At 34.1% G+C, this 18,309-nt stretch overlaps 1 protein-coding gene across 3 annotated transcripts; it reads left to right on the top strand.

The window, feature by feature from the left end:
• Positions 1-2,443: 2,443 nt before the first annotated feature.
• LOC109792316 (serine/threonine-protein phosphatase PP1) lies at positions 2,444-7,398 on the top strand. 3 transcript variants are annotated; one of them, XM_029270118.2, is made up of 4 exons: positions 2,444-2,765; positions 4,744-5,303; positions 5,661-5,852; positions 7,047-7,398. In XM_029270118.2, exons 1-4 carry the CDS (start codon positions 2,591-2,593, stop codon positions 7,152-7,154), a joined length of 1,035 nt encoding a protein of 344 aa, XP_029125951.1. In that variant the 5' UTR covers positions 2,444-2,590; the 3' UTR covers positions 7,155-7,398. The 3 variants fall into 3 exon arrangements, with proteins under 3 accessions (XP_029125951.1, XP_020207305.1, XP_020207306.1); XM_020351716.3 differs by lacking the exon at positions 7,047-7,398 and adding an exon at positions 6,002-6,245 and having other exon boundaries at positions 2,453-2,765; XM_020351717.3 differs by having other exon boundaries at positions 2,454-2,765; positions 7,005-7,398.
• The last annotated feature ends 10,911 nt before the right edge of the window (positions 7,399-18,309 follow it).

Here is an 18,309-nt window from a genome sequence, read left to right as displayed (position 1 = left end):
TCTTATATGCTTTGATACAATCTTGAGAAAGTGGATTAGAACTAACTCAATTTTACTAAACTAACTTGTAAAGTAAAAATTGTTTTCCACTTATATACGCTATTTGAAATCATATCATTAGCTAATATGAGATCTCCATTAATGTAAAAGAAAATGCATGGATGCACTTATTGCATAATATATATGATTGAAAGAGTATGACAAGTTGTACGAGTGTTCAAAACGTTGGGCATCATGGTATGAAGCGAAAGATATGGATGTTAATAATGTATAACTAAGGCCCTCCACAAAGATGTTATTTTAACGTGCATTGTATTAACTCTAATCATAGAATAATTAAGTACACTTTAAAAAAAATGTTATATTAATCTAATTACGAAAGCACATGCATATTCATTAGTTCAAAAATACCATTTTATATCATCTTTCTGTGATATGGTGATACTGTGTGTGACGATGTAGCGTAAGTTATAAAGTAACTTATATAAAATGCTCTTTTTACATCATTCAAATTAGAATTGGTATAAAATAGGGTTTTTTTTTTCATATCAATTTGAATAATAACATATGTTTTTAAATTTATTCATGTACTTAAAGTTTCAAAAAAAAAATGCATCATAATATGTCACATACAATTATTTTATGAGTACGTTTGAATACAAGTTTAAAAATATTTTTGAGAATTTATTTATTAAAAATATTCTTTATTTTTGTAAAAAAAATTCGATCAAATACATTTATAACTTGTATTAAAATAGATTCTATCTCCCATTTATTTATCTTTTTCACATACATTTGAAAATAAATTTCAAAGTTACAGGGATTATCTTTCATTGTTCCAAATTTGTGTTCAAAAAAATATTTTTAAATCAAATATGTTGAGCTTAAAACATATGGAGGTATATTACATTGAAGTTAAAATACCACATGCACGCGTGCATAACTAATGGCGATAAAGCACATACCTTTATTGGCAATGCTTGAATTATCAATCTTCTTATTGTTTTTCGGAAGTTTTCTCCTCAAAGCACTAAGTCAATTTGTAAGCTTAATGGGTAAATAATAGCTAGTGTTAAGGCTTGAAGGGGCCTAATTTAGTAGTGTCTACTCTTAACAAATCCTCCTCTACGGTAAGTAAACTAAAAATGTTCTCACGTACTATACATTAATGGCTACACAACATATATTAGCAAAAGAAAGTGCCATGAAGTTAAAAATTACCTGGACCCCGTGACCCATCTCAACTCAATCTCATCCACATTGTCCATCAACCTGTTTTATAAAAAGAAGTTAAATAAAAAAAAATTAGACACAAAATGATTATAGTATATTAATAATCTATTGTTCTTTGAGTTAAAAGAAAAATTTCTAATCTCATTATTTAAAAAAGAAACTAAATTTTATAACTTAAAAGTTAAAATATATTATATTAAGGGTTTTCTTCATAATGTTATATTAATTTTTAGGGAATGTAACAAATATTTTCGTGATAATGGTTGGCTATATATCATGCTTTAGGTACTCACGTTTCAAATGCATTACACATTTATATGAGAAAATTGTTCTAAAGGGAGTTTGTTGGGCTGGTAAGACAGGTTAGACATGCTGCCCAGTCTCAAGAAAGTCAATCTGTGTTGTCATTCCTATCCATAAGAGAAATATGATGAGACAAGAGATACGTAGTTGAATAAAAATTATAATAACCACAATAAAATTTAAATCTAATTAAGATTTTGTATACACAATACAAATCTTTACAACTAAACCAATCTAGTGATTAAATAATTAATATGATCGATGACGTACATAACAAGAAGAGAGAAAATAGACATAATTAAATCATGAATGTTAATTAGATTTTCCTTTTATTTGGGAGTATAAAAGTTATCACCCTAAAATAAAATACATATCAATTAATATCAACCACACACGAGGAAACAAAATTCTTTGACGCGTCCCATAACATAATAACATTCGTCACTACACTAAATTTAAACTGTTTTGAGAGATTTGTTTGACCCCACAGAACAATATTCTGAGTTTTTTGAGTTTTGGCACTGCGCATATAAAACCACTAAATCTTCACAATGATTAGTTTAATTGGTGATGTAGTTGCTTCTCATGTATCAAAATTTAGGTTTGATAAAAAAAAAATCATATGAGAAATAGTCTTAATACAATCAAAGTCTCAAAAGAAATTAATCTTTAAAGAAGTTAAAGAATACTCCGATCTATGATAAAAACACTAAACAACACACTCCGCATTCGCTTCCCTCAAATTATTCTTCATTCTTTCCTTACCTCCACAACGAGTCTTTATTGTGTTATAGTTTTTTTTAAAGTCTCCGACCGAATATATTCTTGTCCTTACGAATTCAACTGGCACCACTCGTTTCCGAGAACCTCTACAAAAGTGACCTTCAAAAGATTATGTATTGAAATCCAAAGCATTGATTCCCTTGTTTGAGATGAAGTTATGTCCTTCTTTTCAAAATGATGTTACTTATATAAGACTCGACAACATAAATTTCCTGGTCTTTATTCCATTGATCAAGCATTTTATTTTCTTCTCTTTCTTGCTTTGAGAGTAATGGAACGTCGGGTTCTTGATGGAATCATCAATAGGCTGCTTCAGGTGAGAGGGAGACCTGGGAAAGAGGTGCAGCTTTTAGAGGCAGAAATCAGGCAGCTTTGTTTGGTCTCCAGAGATGTCTTTTTGAAGCAGCCCAATTTGTTGGAACTAGAGGCACCAATTAAGATATGTGGTATCTATTTCCCAACCCCGTTTTTCTTACTTTTATGTTTCTTAGTCACTTATTATTATCTAATTTAAGTACACTGCAATGAGTTTATATGTGATTTTTGAGCAGTAATTGAAGTCAATTGGTTAGTTTCATATAAAATAATAATAGGAGACTGGCTTTATTAAAACTAACCATTATGTCATGTGTTCAACCATTATGTCATGATATTTAAATGTGTTATATTATCAATGAAATACAAATCATGTATGACTTTTAAGTAATTTTATAAAAGTTTAGACCCACAAGTTTTGGTCGGAAGAATGAAAGGTACTTAGGTCTCTTTAAACATGTGGTCCAAGATTTTATCTTGAGATTTACATGTATAAAAAGAAAGTATGGTTTATAACATGAAATCCCACCATTGTGTTGTGTGTGAAAATCTTTCATATTGGCGACAGTCACAATAAAAGAGAGTAAGATTAGTCTATGATCTAATAAACTATAGATGCATGTAGCAAGAGGAAAAAAAAAAAAATTGGTTGACAAAGGTCCTTACCCACTTAGTGTTGTAGTTTAAACAGCAGACGCAGCTTGAATAAAGAAAACTTTAATATAAAGAAAACTAATCGGATTAAGGTTTCTTTAATTAATTTTAAGAAAAATTTAATGTAATCAAAAATAAAAATATTTCCGACACACGCAGGGGGGCAAATCAAAAGATTTGAACTACAATGGGCTCATGAGGCCCATTTTCACCTGTGCAAGCCCACCACTCATTGCTTGCCTCTTTAAAAGTATAAGGAGCACTTTAATATATAAAGGTTCTACATTTAGGTGGACCAAACAATGTGAGACTATTTTCTTTTGAAATATCATATATATATATATATATATATATATATATGTGTGCAACAATTAATCTCTTGTTGAGCAGCAAGATACTCAAGGAAAGCAAAAAAATTAGAAAATTTAGTTTCTAAGATAACCTCAAAATTGAGGATCATTGTTATATTCTTAGAATATGTTATAATTAATTACTTTTGGAATGTTGAGTTGCCACTTCTTATTCTTGATTGTTGTACAAGTTTGGTATCATCACTTTAGCTTTCTTGATTGCTTCGCAAAATTATTATCGGTTCACTTGGTATTTTCTCAAATCTCAAAACCAAGTGCTCAGCAAAATAGAAATTTAACTGTCTTCACCGTGACCTTAATCAAGTAAAATTACAGAAGAAATGTCATGAAGAGGTGAACATGTGATAGTGACATGATCCAAAGTGAAGTATACTAAGAAATGATATCCATTTAGGGAATGCAATTGCCTCTTCTACGTTCTTGGCAAATGTATTGCAGATTTTTACTTTTGTAGATAAAATCAGACAAGAAATTTGCCTCTTTACAATTTAAGTATCCACTTTGATTGAAAAGCTCTGTTTGTTGGCATATTTCACTACTATATACAATGTATCCATTTGTATCATCGGAGATACCAAGAGTTTCAAAATATTTAAGCTTAGGGGTATTTTAGTCAAAGACAATTTGAACAAAATGTTTTTGTGCAGCTATAGCTGGAAACAAACTATTGTATACATTAATTTTATTGTCTTCCTTAACATATATGTTCAATATTTTCAGATATCTCTGTTGCTATTAGTTATGTTACAGAAACCAGTGCAATTCTTAAAGAAAACTATGGAAAAGCATTCATGTTCATTCAATTTGTTAATCACCTATTGATGTTAAGTGCATCGAGATTGCTCCAAGGGCAGTGCTATGAAATGCCAGATTTAATATCTCTGTTTCGATTGTTTTCCATAATAAATAATAGCTATGATTACTTGAATTCCTATAGTTGTAGAATCCAGCTTCAAATAGTAATTATTCTTAGGATAATAACAACAATCATACACGAGTTTCTTCAGTCTAAACAAAATTTTCTTCATGAATACAAGGTAGAAACTAGTAAGTAATAACTTGTTCAATTTCACTATGATATCAGGAGACATTCATGGTCAATATTCTGACCTTCTGAGACTTTTTGAGCATGGTGGATTCCCTCCTCGCTCCAACTACTTATTCTTAGGGGACTACGTGGATCGTGGAAAGCAAAGCCTTGAGACAATATGTCTTCTTTTGGCCTACAAGATAAAGTACCCTGAGAACTTTTTCATTCTTAGGGGAAACCATGAATGTGCTTCCATAAACCGTGTCTATGGCTTCTATGATGAATGCAAACGAAGATTCAATGTGAGGCTATGGAAAATGTTTGCAGATTGTTTCAACTGTTTGCCTGTGGCAGCTATCATTGATGAAAAAATATTCTGCATGCATGGTGGACTCTCTCCTGAATTGCACAGTCTAAGTCAGATACGTAGTTTGCCACGTCCATTTGAAGTACCTGAAAGTGGTCTACTGTGTGATCTCTTGTGGTCTGATCCTAGTAAACACATTCTGGGTTGGGGAGAGAATGAACGTGGAGTTTCATATACTTTTGGTGCTAGCGTGGTCACAGAATTTCTGGGGAAGCATGACCTTGACTTGATTTGTAGAGCACACCAGGTCTCATAAAGTTTTTATGAAGTTGGGATAAAACACGGTACATGTCCCTGAAGTGTATGTCGCTAACACTTTAGTTTTAAAAATAAAGTTTATGAAAGTTTAAAATGTTACTCATTTTAGTTCAAAATTTAAAAACATGTTTGACTTATTAACATATATTTAGGGACTAAAATGATAATAAGTAACGAGAACTTATTTGAATTTTTCTTACTTTCAAGAACTAAAGTGTCAACGATGTATACATTCAAGACCTGAATGGTGTTTTATCCTAAAGTTTGAGTATGCAATTGTAAAATTAGTTCATGATAGTATAAGCCAGCTTTTTTTTCTTTCTTTTCTTTTCTTTTCCTTTTGTAGGTTGTTGAAGATGGATATGAATTTTTCGCCAATAGGCAACTTGTGACTATCTTTTCTGCACCTAACTACTGTGGAGAGTTTGATAATGCTGGAGCAATGATGAGTGTTGATGAGACACTTATGTGCTCTTTTCAGATATTAAGGCCTGACAGAAAGCCTAAGTTTGGTTTTGGGAGCAAAATTACATTCAAGGCTAGTACTCTAACAATAATCTTTGTATTTTAGTTCTTGAATCCATAATTTGTGAAATGATGAATGATTGAAACAGTTTTTTTGGTAGCTTCTTCATGTTGTCACTAATACCAAAAGGTGAGATTACTGACTAGCGTTACTATATTCAGGAAAGATTATTGGCATACAATTTGCGGTAGGGAATGGTGGGAGTGATTTCTGGGCATAATCAGAACTAAATGTTTTAAGCCTTAAAGGAGCAGTTCTCTGATTTGTACCTTACCATGTTAATATTGTTATTCTGCAAACTAGAAAGTGATTCTGAAATTAAAGATTCTGTAAAGAAAATGTATCTGAATTGTCCTCATGTATATGATATATGCATAATAAAGTTCCCGAATCAGTTATACAAAAGGCATCTTAAATTGTGATATTGAACATTTAAATTGTACAATGGGTCTTTGATTCATTATGCATGTCTGAGTATGATGTTCCCCAATCTATAATTAAGCATGGTTGCATCTTCAAGATATGAATGAAAATTATTTGCTTTTTGTTCAATCTGAAAGTTAATCCTTGCTTGTTTAAATTTCATTTCTATTTTCAGTTAATTAGTCCATTATTAATGGTGGAACTTATAAGGAGGGAAGTCATAACCTACAAATTTTTTCTTGTCCTTTTAAATAGTATACCTTTTTAATATATTATATTACAAATAATTTAAATTATATATATTTAAATATTTTGGTCCTCACAAAATATTTTCTCAATCCATTATGACATTATATATAGATTTATATATATATATATATATATATATATATATATATATATGCGATGTCTGGTAACTAATACGGGTAGATTAGTAAACTAGCAAATGTAACCTGTGAGTGTATTTGGTGATCATCTGATGTAATTCTCACAGTCAATATACAACTCTTCTTCATCTATCTTCTTCCTTCTATGTGTTACTTTGTTTTTCTCAATCTTGCATAACACCTTTGTTAAGATATAACAGCAAGTGTGAATGAAAAAAAAATCATAGACATTTTCTTGTTTGAATAATGTATCTAGTTGAATTGAATCCCAACAATATCTTATATCTGAAAAAACAGTTGCATCATAATGTTCAAAGTTGTTTGCCATCTTGTTTAATTTTTCTTTTTCAAGCAGGCATTTCTTGATGCCGCTAAAGCATGACCCATTGTGCTGCAGTTGATCGATATATATAATAAGGTTTGTAACATGGGTAACATTGATTTGGAGAAAATGATATCCACGTGTTCACTTCAATGTAAAGGAAGGGTACAACTAGCAATATAACATGCGAGCTATGAAGAACATAGGAGAATTGTGTCTTCTTTTTCTTTTGAGTATAGCTGAATTTCTTTTACTGTGCTGGCACATTTTCAACCTGTACAATGCTGCCAACACAAATTGAGAGGTCAGGTTTCACATTTTTCTTTTTCTCAGCTTTTTGATGTGAGAGTTCTGTAACTCCCTTTTCATATCCCCAGTTGTTGTATTGTATTATGAATGGCAGCATGCATTTCGGCTTTCTTTCTAATTACACGTACGGTTATTCATTTTAGAGAAATGTCACGGACACAAAAAATAAAATAAAATTAGAAGAACATTAGATTTTGGATGAGAATATTTCAGAGGATATAATTTTTTTTATTAAATTATATTTTTGTCTTATCTTATTTTTTAGATTTATTTTAGTCTTTTATTTATTAAAATATCCATTTTGATCCTTTATCTTTTATATTTGGATCAATTTGGTTCTTTTAAAACAAAAAAAAAAAATTAAATCAATTTTTTACCAATTCGAAACGTAAAATTTGTAACAATAAATTCAATTATATAAGAATTATAAAATTCAATTGACATTTGAATTCATAAGAATTATAACATGATGAAAATCGTGTAAAAGATGTCTCATATACAATTAAAAAATAGTATGAAATTATAGTTTTTGAATTTTTAATAGTGTTTTGGAGTTATTTTTATGCAATTTTTACCATGTCTATAATATTTTTTTTATTTGAACTTTAGTTGCATTCAATTGCTTTCATATAAGTGAATTTAATAAGATGAATTTCAAGTATTAAATCAATCCAAAAAATGATTCAAAGCCGTCATGTAACATCCTGAAAATTTTTACTAATATAATGATTAACTGTTATTATTTTTATATATGAAGATTAATTTCTTATGATTATTTTAACCAATTAAATGAGTTTTATAAAGTATTTTAGATATTTTTAATGAATATAAATATTTTAATAATTATTATTTACAAAAAAAATATTTTATATTTTAGTAGCCCAGAACAGGCCGTTCCGAAATTGGAACGGGCCGTTCCAAACTACTAGAATGACATATAAACCTTGCATCGAAGCGGGCCGTTCCAAGACATGTTTTTATGAGAAAAATTTGAAACCAGAACGGGCCGTTCCGATTTAAGAACGGGCCGTTCCGGTACACGATTTTATAAGAAAATTTAGAATCCAGAACGGGCCGTTTCGGTTATATTTTTTACATAGCATTAATAAGTCCAGAACGGGCCGTTCCAGTGGCATATTTTTGAGGTGACGAAGGAATCCAGAACGGGCCGTTCCAGTTTCGGAACAGGCCGTTCTGGCCACGGCCTGGTGCCTATAAATAGAGCGTTTTGCATTCTTTAGAATTCACTTCTTCATTTTCTAATATTTTTCCTCCTTTCTCTCTGAAGACGAAGGGGAACCTAGAGGGGGCGACCAACAAGATTCAGCTCCTACTTATTGAGGTAAGGGGGGAGTGAGAAATCTTGCTCTGGGTGTGGGAATATATGCTGGGTAGTGGGATTGGCCCCCAATCCCGTGTTTGCTGTATTTTTTTGTATGCTCATGTATGAGGGGTTTCTCCCAATCGTATCTGTTTTACTTATTATTTTCTTATATGCAATTAATTATATTATTTAGAGTGTTCTATGGGTTCCTATAGGAAACCCTATGGGAAATAGGCAAAATATGAATATTTTCTGTTTTGCTTTCTGATTGTTTTGATTTATTCCTTGTTGAATGTAATGTGTAAGTATGTGGTTAATTTTGAAAATAAATATGTTTTGATATGATTTAGAGTGCTCTATGGGTTCCTACGGAAACCCTGTGAGAAATAGGTAAAATATGAATATTTTCTGTTTTGATTTCTGATTGTTCTGTTATATTCCTTGTTTGATGAGATTTAAAAATATGTATTTAATTTTATAAATAAATGAGTTTTGATATAAATTAAAGTGCTCTGTGGAGGCTTTGTGAATATGATGAGATAATGTAAAATGTGATTGAACATGAGATATGAGATGTGATAATGAAATATGATGTGAAATGACCATGAGAAAAGATAATGTGATATGAAAATGCATAGAGTCGTGAATGACATGCATCATTTGCATAAGTGTTTTAAGGGTACGATATGGAATACACTGCCATAGAAGGCCCCCTAGTGTAAAAGCTTTGGGATTAGTCCTTGGGGATAGCTCGGTTTGGAAGTCCCAGTCTCGCCCATTGTGTGCATGGGATGTATCTTGCGCGGCTTAGCTATCCCGACGAGACTCTGGTAGTATATTCTTCTAGTAAGAGTGCGCAGAGGGTGTGACCCGGCATGTACTCCTAGACTACTCTTCGTATATTGCTAGCGGCAATATGCCATGTGATGTTTTACTGGCGCCACATGCATGATAATATGTAGTCCGTGTCCATACATGTGCATTTTAAATGTTATATAATAAATTGATATTTTTATGTCTTGGATGAGTGAGATGAAATTTTATTATTAACATATCTATGTTATATCTGTCTTGTTTGTGTTTGGCTATCCGGTGTGTATTTTTACACTGTGAGCTAGAGTGAGATGTTTCTCACTCCCTTTTCTTTTTGTTGTTCTCCTTTGATTGTTGTACAGGTGATTATCAGCATGAGGCTGGAAATGTAGGTGATGAAGCTTAGGCTTCAGAGTCTGGCTTTGCTCTGATAGGACATGTGAAATCAGGGCGTAGATAGGATTAGACTAGGATGTTCACTTATTAAATTATTTTTGGAGACTTTACTTTTATTTTTTATTTTTTTTAAATTTTGTTGATTTTGTTAAGTTATGCATGTGGTACTCTCTATCTGAATACGTTGGATTTTTTTTATATTATAAAATGTTCTATTATTAAAATTTTATTATTGTGTTATGATATGCGGGGTAGAGGGTGTCACACATCATGTCTCAAAATCGAAAACAATCACTGTTTCAAAAGGACCAAATTGGCCCAAGTTTAAGAGATAAAGGACCATAATGAATATTTGAGAAGATAAATGACCAAAATGAATATAAAAAATAAGATGAATGACCAAAAACATAAATTAGTCTTTTTTTTATGAAGTTCAATTAGTTTGGGGGTGAAATATCTTACTTGTATTATTGTAATTTGTTAAGATATTGTGATCAAATTATTCAAATAATTATAATTAATATCTTATATCTTTTGGATATTTATCCATATTTTTTTGGATATTTTATCCTTTATTCATGTGTGTGTATATATTTATATATATATATATATATATATATATATATATATATATATATATATATATATATATCATTGTACTAATACTGCCACACTCAAAATAGCTGCCCAAGATCAGACAAGGAACACACGTATCTTTGATCAGCATTTAATGCTTGCATTAAATGCATCTATAGTACCCTTTAAAGAATAGACAAACAAAGCAACTCAACGAAATTTGAACATTGTTGTTGCGAGTTGCATCAATTGTCCCGTGGCGGAGGTTAGGTGGGCCAAGTCACTGTCGAATCATGGCGCTTGGGCTGCTGCGCTCTTAAGTAAAAAGAGTTGCGCCCTGACTATTAGCTATAGCTTTTGGCCTAGTGGTAAGTGCTCGATCCAACAATTGCTATAATGGTCATCTTATATATATATATATATATATATAATATATTATATATATATATATATCAAATAAGAATATTTTATTTTATTTTATTCTCTATATGGTATCAGATTAGCCTATAGCTTTACAACTTTTTCTATATCCACCTATGACTTTCCTAATTGCCATTGCGTTTGTAGAACTCACCACTACATACATTCTTTCCATTAAACTTGGCTCTAACAATCATCATGTAACATCCCAGTTTTTATTATTATTATATGGTATTTGGTCATAATTTTGTGATTATATTTTACTTCAATTGTAGCTAATTCACATTTCATTTATGCTTAATTGTAGGCTTTAGAAATATATGTATATTGTTGGGCTTAATTAGATAGTTGTAAACTTTCTTTTCAATAAAATCGTTTTCGCTGGGCTGACTGGCAAACCTCGGTGTTTAGGGCATAACTTGGGCTGTGATGGTCCAAATGATGCAAAATTGGTGTCAATGGAAATCTAAGAGACAAACGCACAACTTTTACAGAAATAGCCATTTGCAAAATCGGTCGTTTAGGAGGTCAAAATTGGAATTTGATTGATACAATTGGTTCTCGCTGGACTGATTGGCAAGCCTCGGTTTGTGGGGTATAACTTGGTCGGTGGTTGTTCAAATGATACAAACTTGGTGGCTATGGAAAGATAAGAGAAAATCCTACAACTTTGATGAAGGAAATATTTTCAGATTCGGCTGTCTATAAGGTCCAAATCAGTAGCTAAAGTCGATGAGGAAAAGAACATGGCACCAACTCCATTAATTCATCCCACCAACTTTAATAATTCATCTCACTAATTCATTCCACTTAGTTTTGTCTAAGATTTTTTCATTATTTTCCATTTTTTAATGTGTCTTGAAGGCTATAAATAGCCCTTCACTTCTCCATTGCAAACCATCCCTCAATTCTCATTCTCTCTTCTCTTATACTCTCTTCTTCTCCTCTTCTTCTCTTTGAAGACCTAGAGGAATCCATAGGAGGTGGTTCTATCCTAGTAGAAGGAGCCTAGAGGAGGAAGCTCTTCTTTAGTTTCAGCGCTTGTCATCCAGGTAAGGGGGGGAGTGAGAAATCTCGCTCTGGGTGTGGGATTGTATGCTGGGTAGTGGGATTGGCCCCCAATCCTGTGTTTGTTGTATGTTATATTGTTTGTATGTTCTAATTGCTTGGTTAATATGTGTGTATGAATAGAAATTCTGTTGAGATTATGATTGTGAAAGTTATGAATATGATATGATAATGTGAATGTGATGTTTCTAATGATATGATGTGATGATGAAATATGATGTGAAATGACCATGAGATATGATTGACCATGAGATAGATAATGTGATAATGTGACAATGAGATATGAAATGTGATAAAGAGAAATGACCATGGAAAGTGATAAAGTGATATGAGAATGCATAGAGTCTTGTTTGACATGCATCATTTGCATAAAGTGATAAGGGTACGATATGGAATACGCCGCCAGAGAAGGCCCCCTAGTGTAAAAGCTGTGGGGATCAGTCCTTGGGGATGGCTCGGTTTGGAAGTCCCAGTCTCGCCCATTGTGTGCATGGGATGTATCTTGCGCGGCTTAGCTATCCCGACGAGACTCTGGTAGTATGTCCTTCTAGTGAGAGTGCGCAGAGGTTGTGTCCCGGCATGTACTCCTAGACTACTCTTTGTGTATTGCTAGCGGCAATATACTACGTGATAAGTGACTGGCGCCACATGCATGATAAAATGTAGTCTGTGTCCATACATGTGTCTTTTGATGTTATATGACAAATGAATATGCCTTGAATGAGTAAGATGTGATATTGTTATTAATCTATGTTATACATATTTTGTTTGTGCTTGGCTATCTGGTATATATTTCTACACTGTGAGCCGAGTGAGATGTTTTCTCACTCCCTTTTTCTTTGTGTTGTTTTTCTCTGACTGTTATACAGGTGATTATCAGTATGAGGCTGAGAATGTTGGTCGTGAAGCTTAGGCTTCTTTATGGGCTATGCTCTGATAGGACATGTGACATCGGGACATAGATAAGATTAGATTAGGATGTTAATGTTATTATTTTGGAAACTTGAGATTTATTTCTTTGTAATTTCTGCTGATTGTGTATGTTAAAAATGTGATACTCTTTAAACATGTTTGATTATTAAATGTTATATTTAAATTTATTGAGTTATGATATGCGGGGTAGAGGGTGTCACATTTAGTGGTATCAGAGCAGGTCGATCAAATCGACCGTGAGTTATGAGTCTACTGTGCTTGTGTGATAGTTGAGAAATTTATACTAGCATGATGGTTGATTATGTTTGTTGTCATGTGTACTATTTTCTTAGATTATGGCTGGTAGAAATGATCGTGCAATTGCTGATGCTCTTCAAGCGTTAGCACAAGCCGTGAGTAACAATAATAGAGCTGAAATCACTCCTAACTGGTTAGAGCGATTTCAACAAAATAATCCACCTACTTTCCAAGGAGGATATGACCCAGATGTTGCGATGAATTGGCTAATGGAAATCGAAAAGATTTTTAATGCCATGGAGTGTCCTTTCGCTCAGAAGGTGAGGCTGGCTACCTTCATGTTGACTGCTGATGCCCATTTTTGGTGGGAAGGAGCTCTTCAAAGGATGATTGATGGAGGAGTGCAATTGAATTGGGACAACTTCAAGAGAGTCTTCCTCGAAAAGTATTTCCCGGATGATGTAAGAAGCCAGAAAGAAGTTGAATTTCTCGAGCTGAAACAAGGAAATGATACAGTGGCAGAGTATGCTGCAAAATTTGATGCCTTGGTTCGCTATTGTACTCATTACCATGGTGAGGGTGGTGAAAGGGCTAAGTGTATTAAGTTCGTGAATGGCCTTCGTCCGGAGATAAAAACAGCAATTAATTATCAAGAGATCTATCACTATCCAACGCTTGTCAACAAGAGTAGAATCTATGATCGTGATAATCGTGCACGTGCTAGTTTCTACAAAGGGGTTGGAGGTCCTATACGTGCTGCAGGTTCTAGTGCTCTGGGTAAGAGTAAGCCTTACTCTGTTCCTACCAAAATTCAAGGAAATCATGCTAAGAGTAGATCCGTTGCTAGAAATTCTTTCGTAAGTGGTGCTGCTAGTGTAGGAGGCTCTGTTTCTACCCCTACTAATCGATGCAAGAAATGTGGGCTGCGTGGGCATGAACACTATAACTGTCCCGACAAAGAAATAACATGTTTCAATTGCAATGGCAAAGGTCATATTAGTACTCAGTGTCCACAATCGCCAAAGCAACGTATGATGGGAACAGGAGCTAATTCTCAACCTAAACGTCCAACAACTACTGGAAGAGTATTTGCTCTTAGTAGTGCTGAAGCTACTCAGTCCGATAATTTAATACAAGGTATTTGTTTCATAGCTGAGAATCCTTTGGTTGTACTGTTTGACTCTGGTGCAACTCATTCTTTCATTTCTTTTGCCTGTGTCCAAAAATTGAAATTGCCAGTGTCTTATTTGAGCTATGATCTAGTGGTAGAAACTCCCACAGAAGGTCCCATATCTACTTCTAGTATTTGCCTCAAATGCCCAATTTCTATTTCTGAAAGACAGTTTCTGGTTGACCTTATCTGTTTGCCTCTTAGTCAACTCGATATCATTCTTGGAATGGACTGGTTATCTTCCAATCATGTCCTACTAAATTGTTTTGAAAAATCCATATCTTTTGGTGAGAATAAGGGCGCAGAGTTTTTAAGTGCTAACAAAATAAAAACTTGTTTAAAGGAAAATGAAAAGGTTTACATGATTCTCGCCTGTTTAACTCTTGAGAAAGACCATGAGCCTAGTAAGATTCCCATAGTAAGAGAGTTTCCTGAAGTTTTCCCTAAGGACATATCTAGCTTACCACCTGAGAGGGAGATTGAGTTTTCCATAGACTTAGTACCTGGTACTGCACCCATATCCATAGCACCTTATAGAATGTCCCCTAAGGAGTTAGCTGAACTCAAGAAACAGATAGAAGAACTTCAAGAGAAACAATTCATTAGACCTAGTGTCTCACCTTGGGGAGCGCCTGTTTTGTTGGTCAAGAAGAAAGATGGGAGCATGAGGTTGTGCGTAGACTATAGGCAACTAAATAAAGTAACCATCAAGAATAAGTATCCATTGCCTAGAATAGATGACCTTATGGACCAGCTAGTTGGGGCTTGTGTGTTTAGTAAGATAGATTTGAGATCAGGTTATCACCAAATCCGAGTGAAATCCGAGGATATCCCAAAGACTGCTTTTAGAACCCGCTATGGGCACTATGAGTATTTAGTTATGCCTTTCGGTGTAACTAATGCACCTGGAGTATTCATGGATTATATGAATAGGATCTTTCACCCCTATTTGGATAGATTTGTAGTAGTCTTCATAGATGACATCCTTGTATATTCTAAGACTAAGGAAGAACATGCTGAACACCTTAGGATTGTCCTTCAAACCCTTAAGGAGAAGCAGTTATATGCTAAATTGTCTAAGTGTGAATTCTGGCTCAATAGTGTAAGCTTTTTGGGACATGTGATTTCTGAAGGAGGGATAGCTGTAGACCCTTCTAAGGTAGAAGCTGTACTTGAGTGGAAAACACCTAAGTCAGTTTTTGAGATCAGGAGTTTTCTGGGGTTAGCTGGGTATTATAGGAGGTTTATAGAGGGTTTTTCTAAATTAGCATTACCTTTGACCAAATTGACTAGGAAGAATCAACCTTTTGTGTGGGACTCTAAGTGTGAAGAGAACTTTCAGGAACTTAAGAGGAGGTTAACTAGTGCCCCTATTTTAGCATTACCTGACCCTAATGAAACCTTTGTAGTGTATTGTGATGCCTCTAAGATGGGTTTAGGAGGGGTACTTATGCAGAAGGGAAAGGTAATAGCCTATGCTTCTAGGCAATTGAAAATCCATGAACAAAACTACCCTACCCATGACCTTGAATTAGCTGCAGTAGTATTTGTTCTTAAGTTGTGGAGGCATTACTTGTTTGGGTCTAGATTTGAAGTTTTTAGTGATCATAAGAGCCTTAAGTACTTATTTGACCAAAAAGAACTAAATATGAGGCAGAGGAGATGGTTAGAGTTCCTTAAGGATTATGATTTTCAATTAAATTACCACCCTGGCAAGGCTAATGTTGTAGCTGATGCTCTGAGTCGAAAATCCTTGAGAATCTCTTCTTTGATGATTAAGGAGTTGCACATGATTGAAGAGTTTAGAGATATGAGCTTAGTGTGTGAACTGACCTCTAGGAGTATTAAGTTGGGAGCCTTGAGAGTGACTAATAACTTGATAGATGAGATTAGAAAAGGTCAGAAAGCAGATCCTTTCTTATTGAGTCAAGTAGAGAAGTTGAATCAAGGTGTGGAAAGTGAGTTTAAAGTTGGAGTAGATGGGGTGTTAAGATTTAAGGACAGGTTATGCATTCCTAGTGTGCCTGAGCTTAAGAAAGCAATCCTAGAAGAAGGTCATAGGAGCAGCCTTAGTATCCATCCAGGAGCCACTAAGATGTACCAAGACCTTAGGAAAATGTTCTGGTGGCCTAAGATGAAGAGGGAGGTAGAGGAATTTGTGTATGCTTGCTTAGTATGTCAGAAAGCTAAAGTAGAACACCAGAAACCTTCAGGTCTGCTACAACCTTTAGATGTGCCTGTGTGGAAATGGGATAGCATCTCGATGGATTTTGTAGTAGGATTACCTAGGACAAGGAAGAACTTGGATGCTATATGGGTCATTATGGATAGATTAACTAAGTCTGCCCATTTTATTCCCATTAACATTAGATACCCTTTGGAGAGATTAACCAAGTTGTACATAGGTGAGATTGTAAGGTTGCATGGGGTTCCTACTAGTATAGTTTCTGATAGAGATCCTAGGTTCACCTCTAGATTTTGGGAGAGCTTGCATAAGGCGTTAGGCACTAAGCTTAGGTTGAGTTCAGCATATCACCCCCAAACAGATGGCCAGACTGAGAGGACCATACAATCCTTAGAAGACTTGTTGAGAGCTTGTATCTTAGAACATGGAGGTACTTGGGATAGTTTCCTACCTTTGATAGAGTTTACCTACAATAATAGCTACCATTCCAGTATTGGGATGGCACCCTATGAGGCTTTGTATGGTAGGAGATGTAGAACACCTTTGTGTTGGGTAGAACCTGGAGAGAGTGCCATTTTGGGACCTGAGATAGTTCAACAAACCACCGAAAAGGTTAAGATGATCCAGGATAAAATGAGAGCTTCCCAAAGTAGACAAAAGAGCTACTATGATAAAAGAAGGAAAGACCTTGAGTTTAAAGAGGGAAATCATGTATTCCTTAAAGTAACTCCTTGGACTGGAATTGGTAGAGCACTTAAATCTCGCAAACTTACTCCAAGATTCATTGGTCCCTACCAGATCCTTAAAAGAGTTGGTGATGTAGCCTACCAAATTGCGTTACCTCCATCCCTATCAAATCTTCATGATGTCTTCCATGTTTCTCAACTTAGAAAATACATTCATGACCCATCTCATATTGTGGAACCCGACAACATTCAGTTAAAGGATAACCTCACTTATGAAACCATACCTTTGAGAATTGAGGACAAGAGGGTAAGGCAACTAAGAGGTAAGGAAATTCCTTTAGTCAAAGTTGTTTGGGGAGGAAACTTTGAAGAAGACGCTACATGGGAACTAGAAAGCAAAATGCGGGAAGCTCATCCATTCCTGTTTTCAGGTAAATTTCGAGGACGAAATTTCTTAAAGGAGGGGAGAATTGTAACATCCCAGTTTTTATTATTATTATATGGTATTTGGTCATAATTTTGTGATTATATTTTACTTCAATTGTAGCTAATTCACATTTCATTTATGCTTAATTGTAGGCTTTAGAAATATATGTATATTGTTGGGCTTAATTAGATAGTTGTAAACTTTCTTTTCAATAAAATCGTTTTCGCTGGGCTGACTGGCAAACCTCGGTGTTTAGGGCATAACTTGGGCTGTGATGGTCCAAATGATGCAAAATTGGTGTCAATGGAAATCTAAGAGACAAACGCACAACTTTTACAGAAATAGCCATTTGCAAAATCGGTCGTTTAGGAGGTCAAAATTGGAATTTGATTGATACAATTGGTTCTCGCTGGACTGATTGGCAAGCCTCGGTTTGTGGGGTATAACTTGGTCGGTGGTTGTTCAAATGATACAAACTTGGTGGCTATGGAAAGATAAGAGAAAATCCTACAACTTTGATGAAGGAAATATTTTCAGATTCGGCTGTCTATAAGGTCCAAATCAGTAGCTAAAGTCGATGAGGAAAAGAACATGGCACCAACTCCATTAATTCATCCCACCAACTTTAATAATTCATCTCACTAATTCATTCCACTTAGTTTTGTCTAAGATTTTTTCATTATTTTCCATTTTTTAATGTGTCTTGAAGGCTATAAATAGCCCTTCACTTCTCCATTGCAAACCATCCCTCAATTCTCATTCTCTCTTCTCTTATACTCTCTTCTTCTCCTCT

This window comes from Cajanus cajan, chromosome 7 (assembly GCF_000230855.2).
Source record: "Cajanus cajan strain Asha chromosome 7, NIPB_CcT2T_4, whole genome shotgun sequence".
Taxonomy (NCBI): Eukaryota; Viridiplantae; Streptophyta; class Magnoliopsida; order Fabales; family Fabaceae; genus Cajanus; species Cajanus cajan.
Note: the sequence above shows the minus strand (reverse complement) of the source record. Positions and strands in the feature narration are given on the sequence as shown.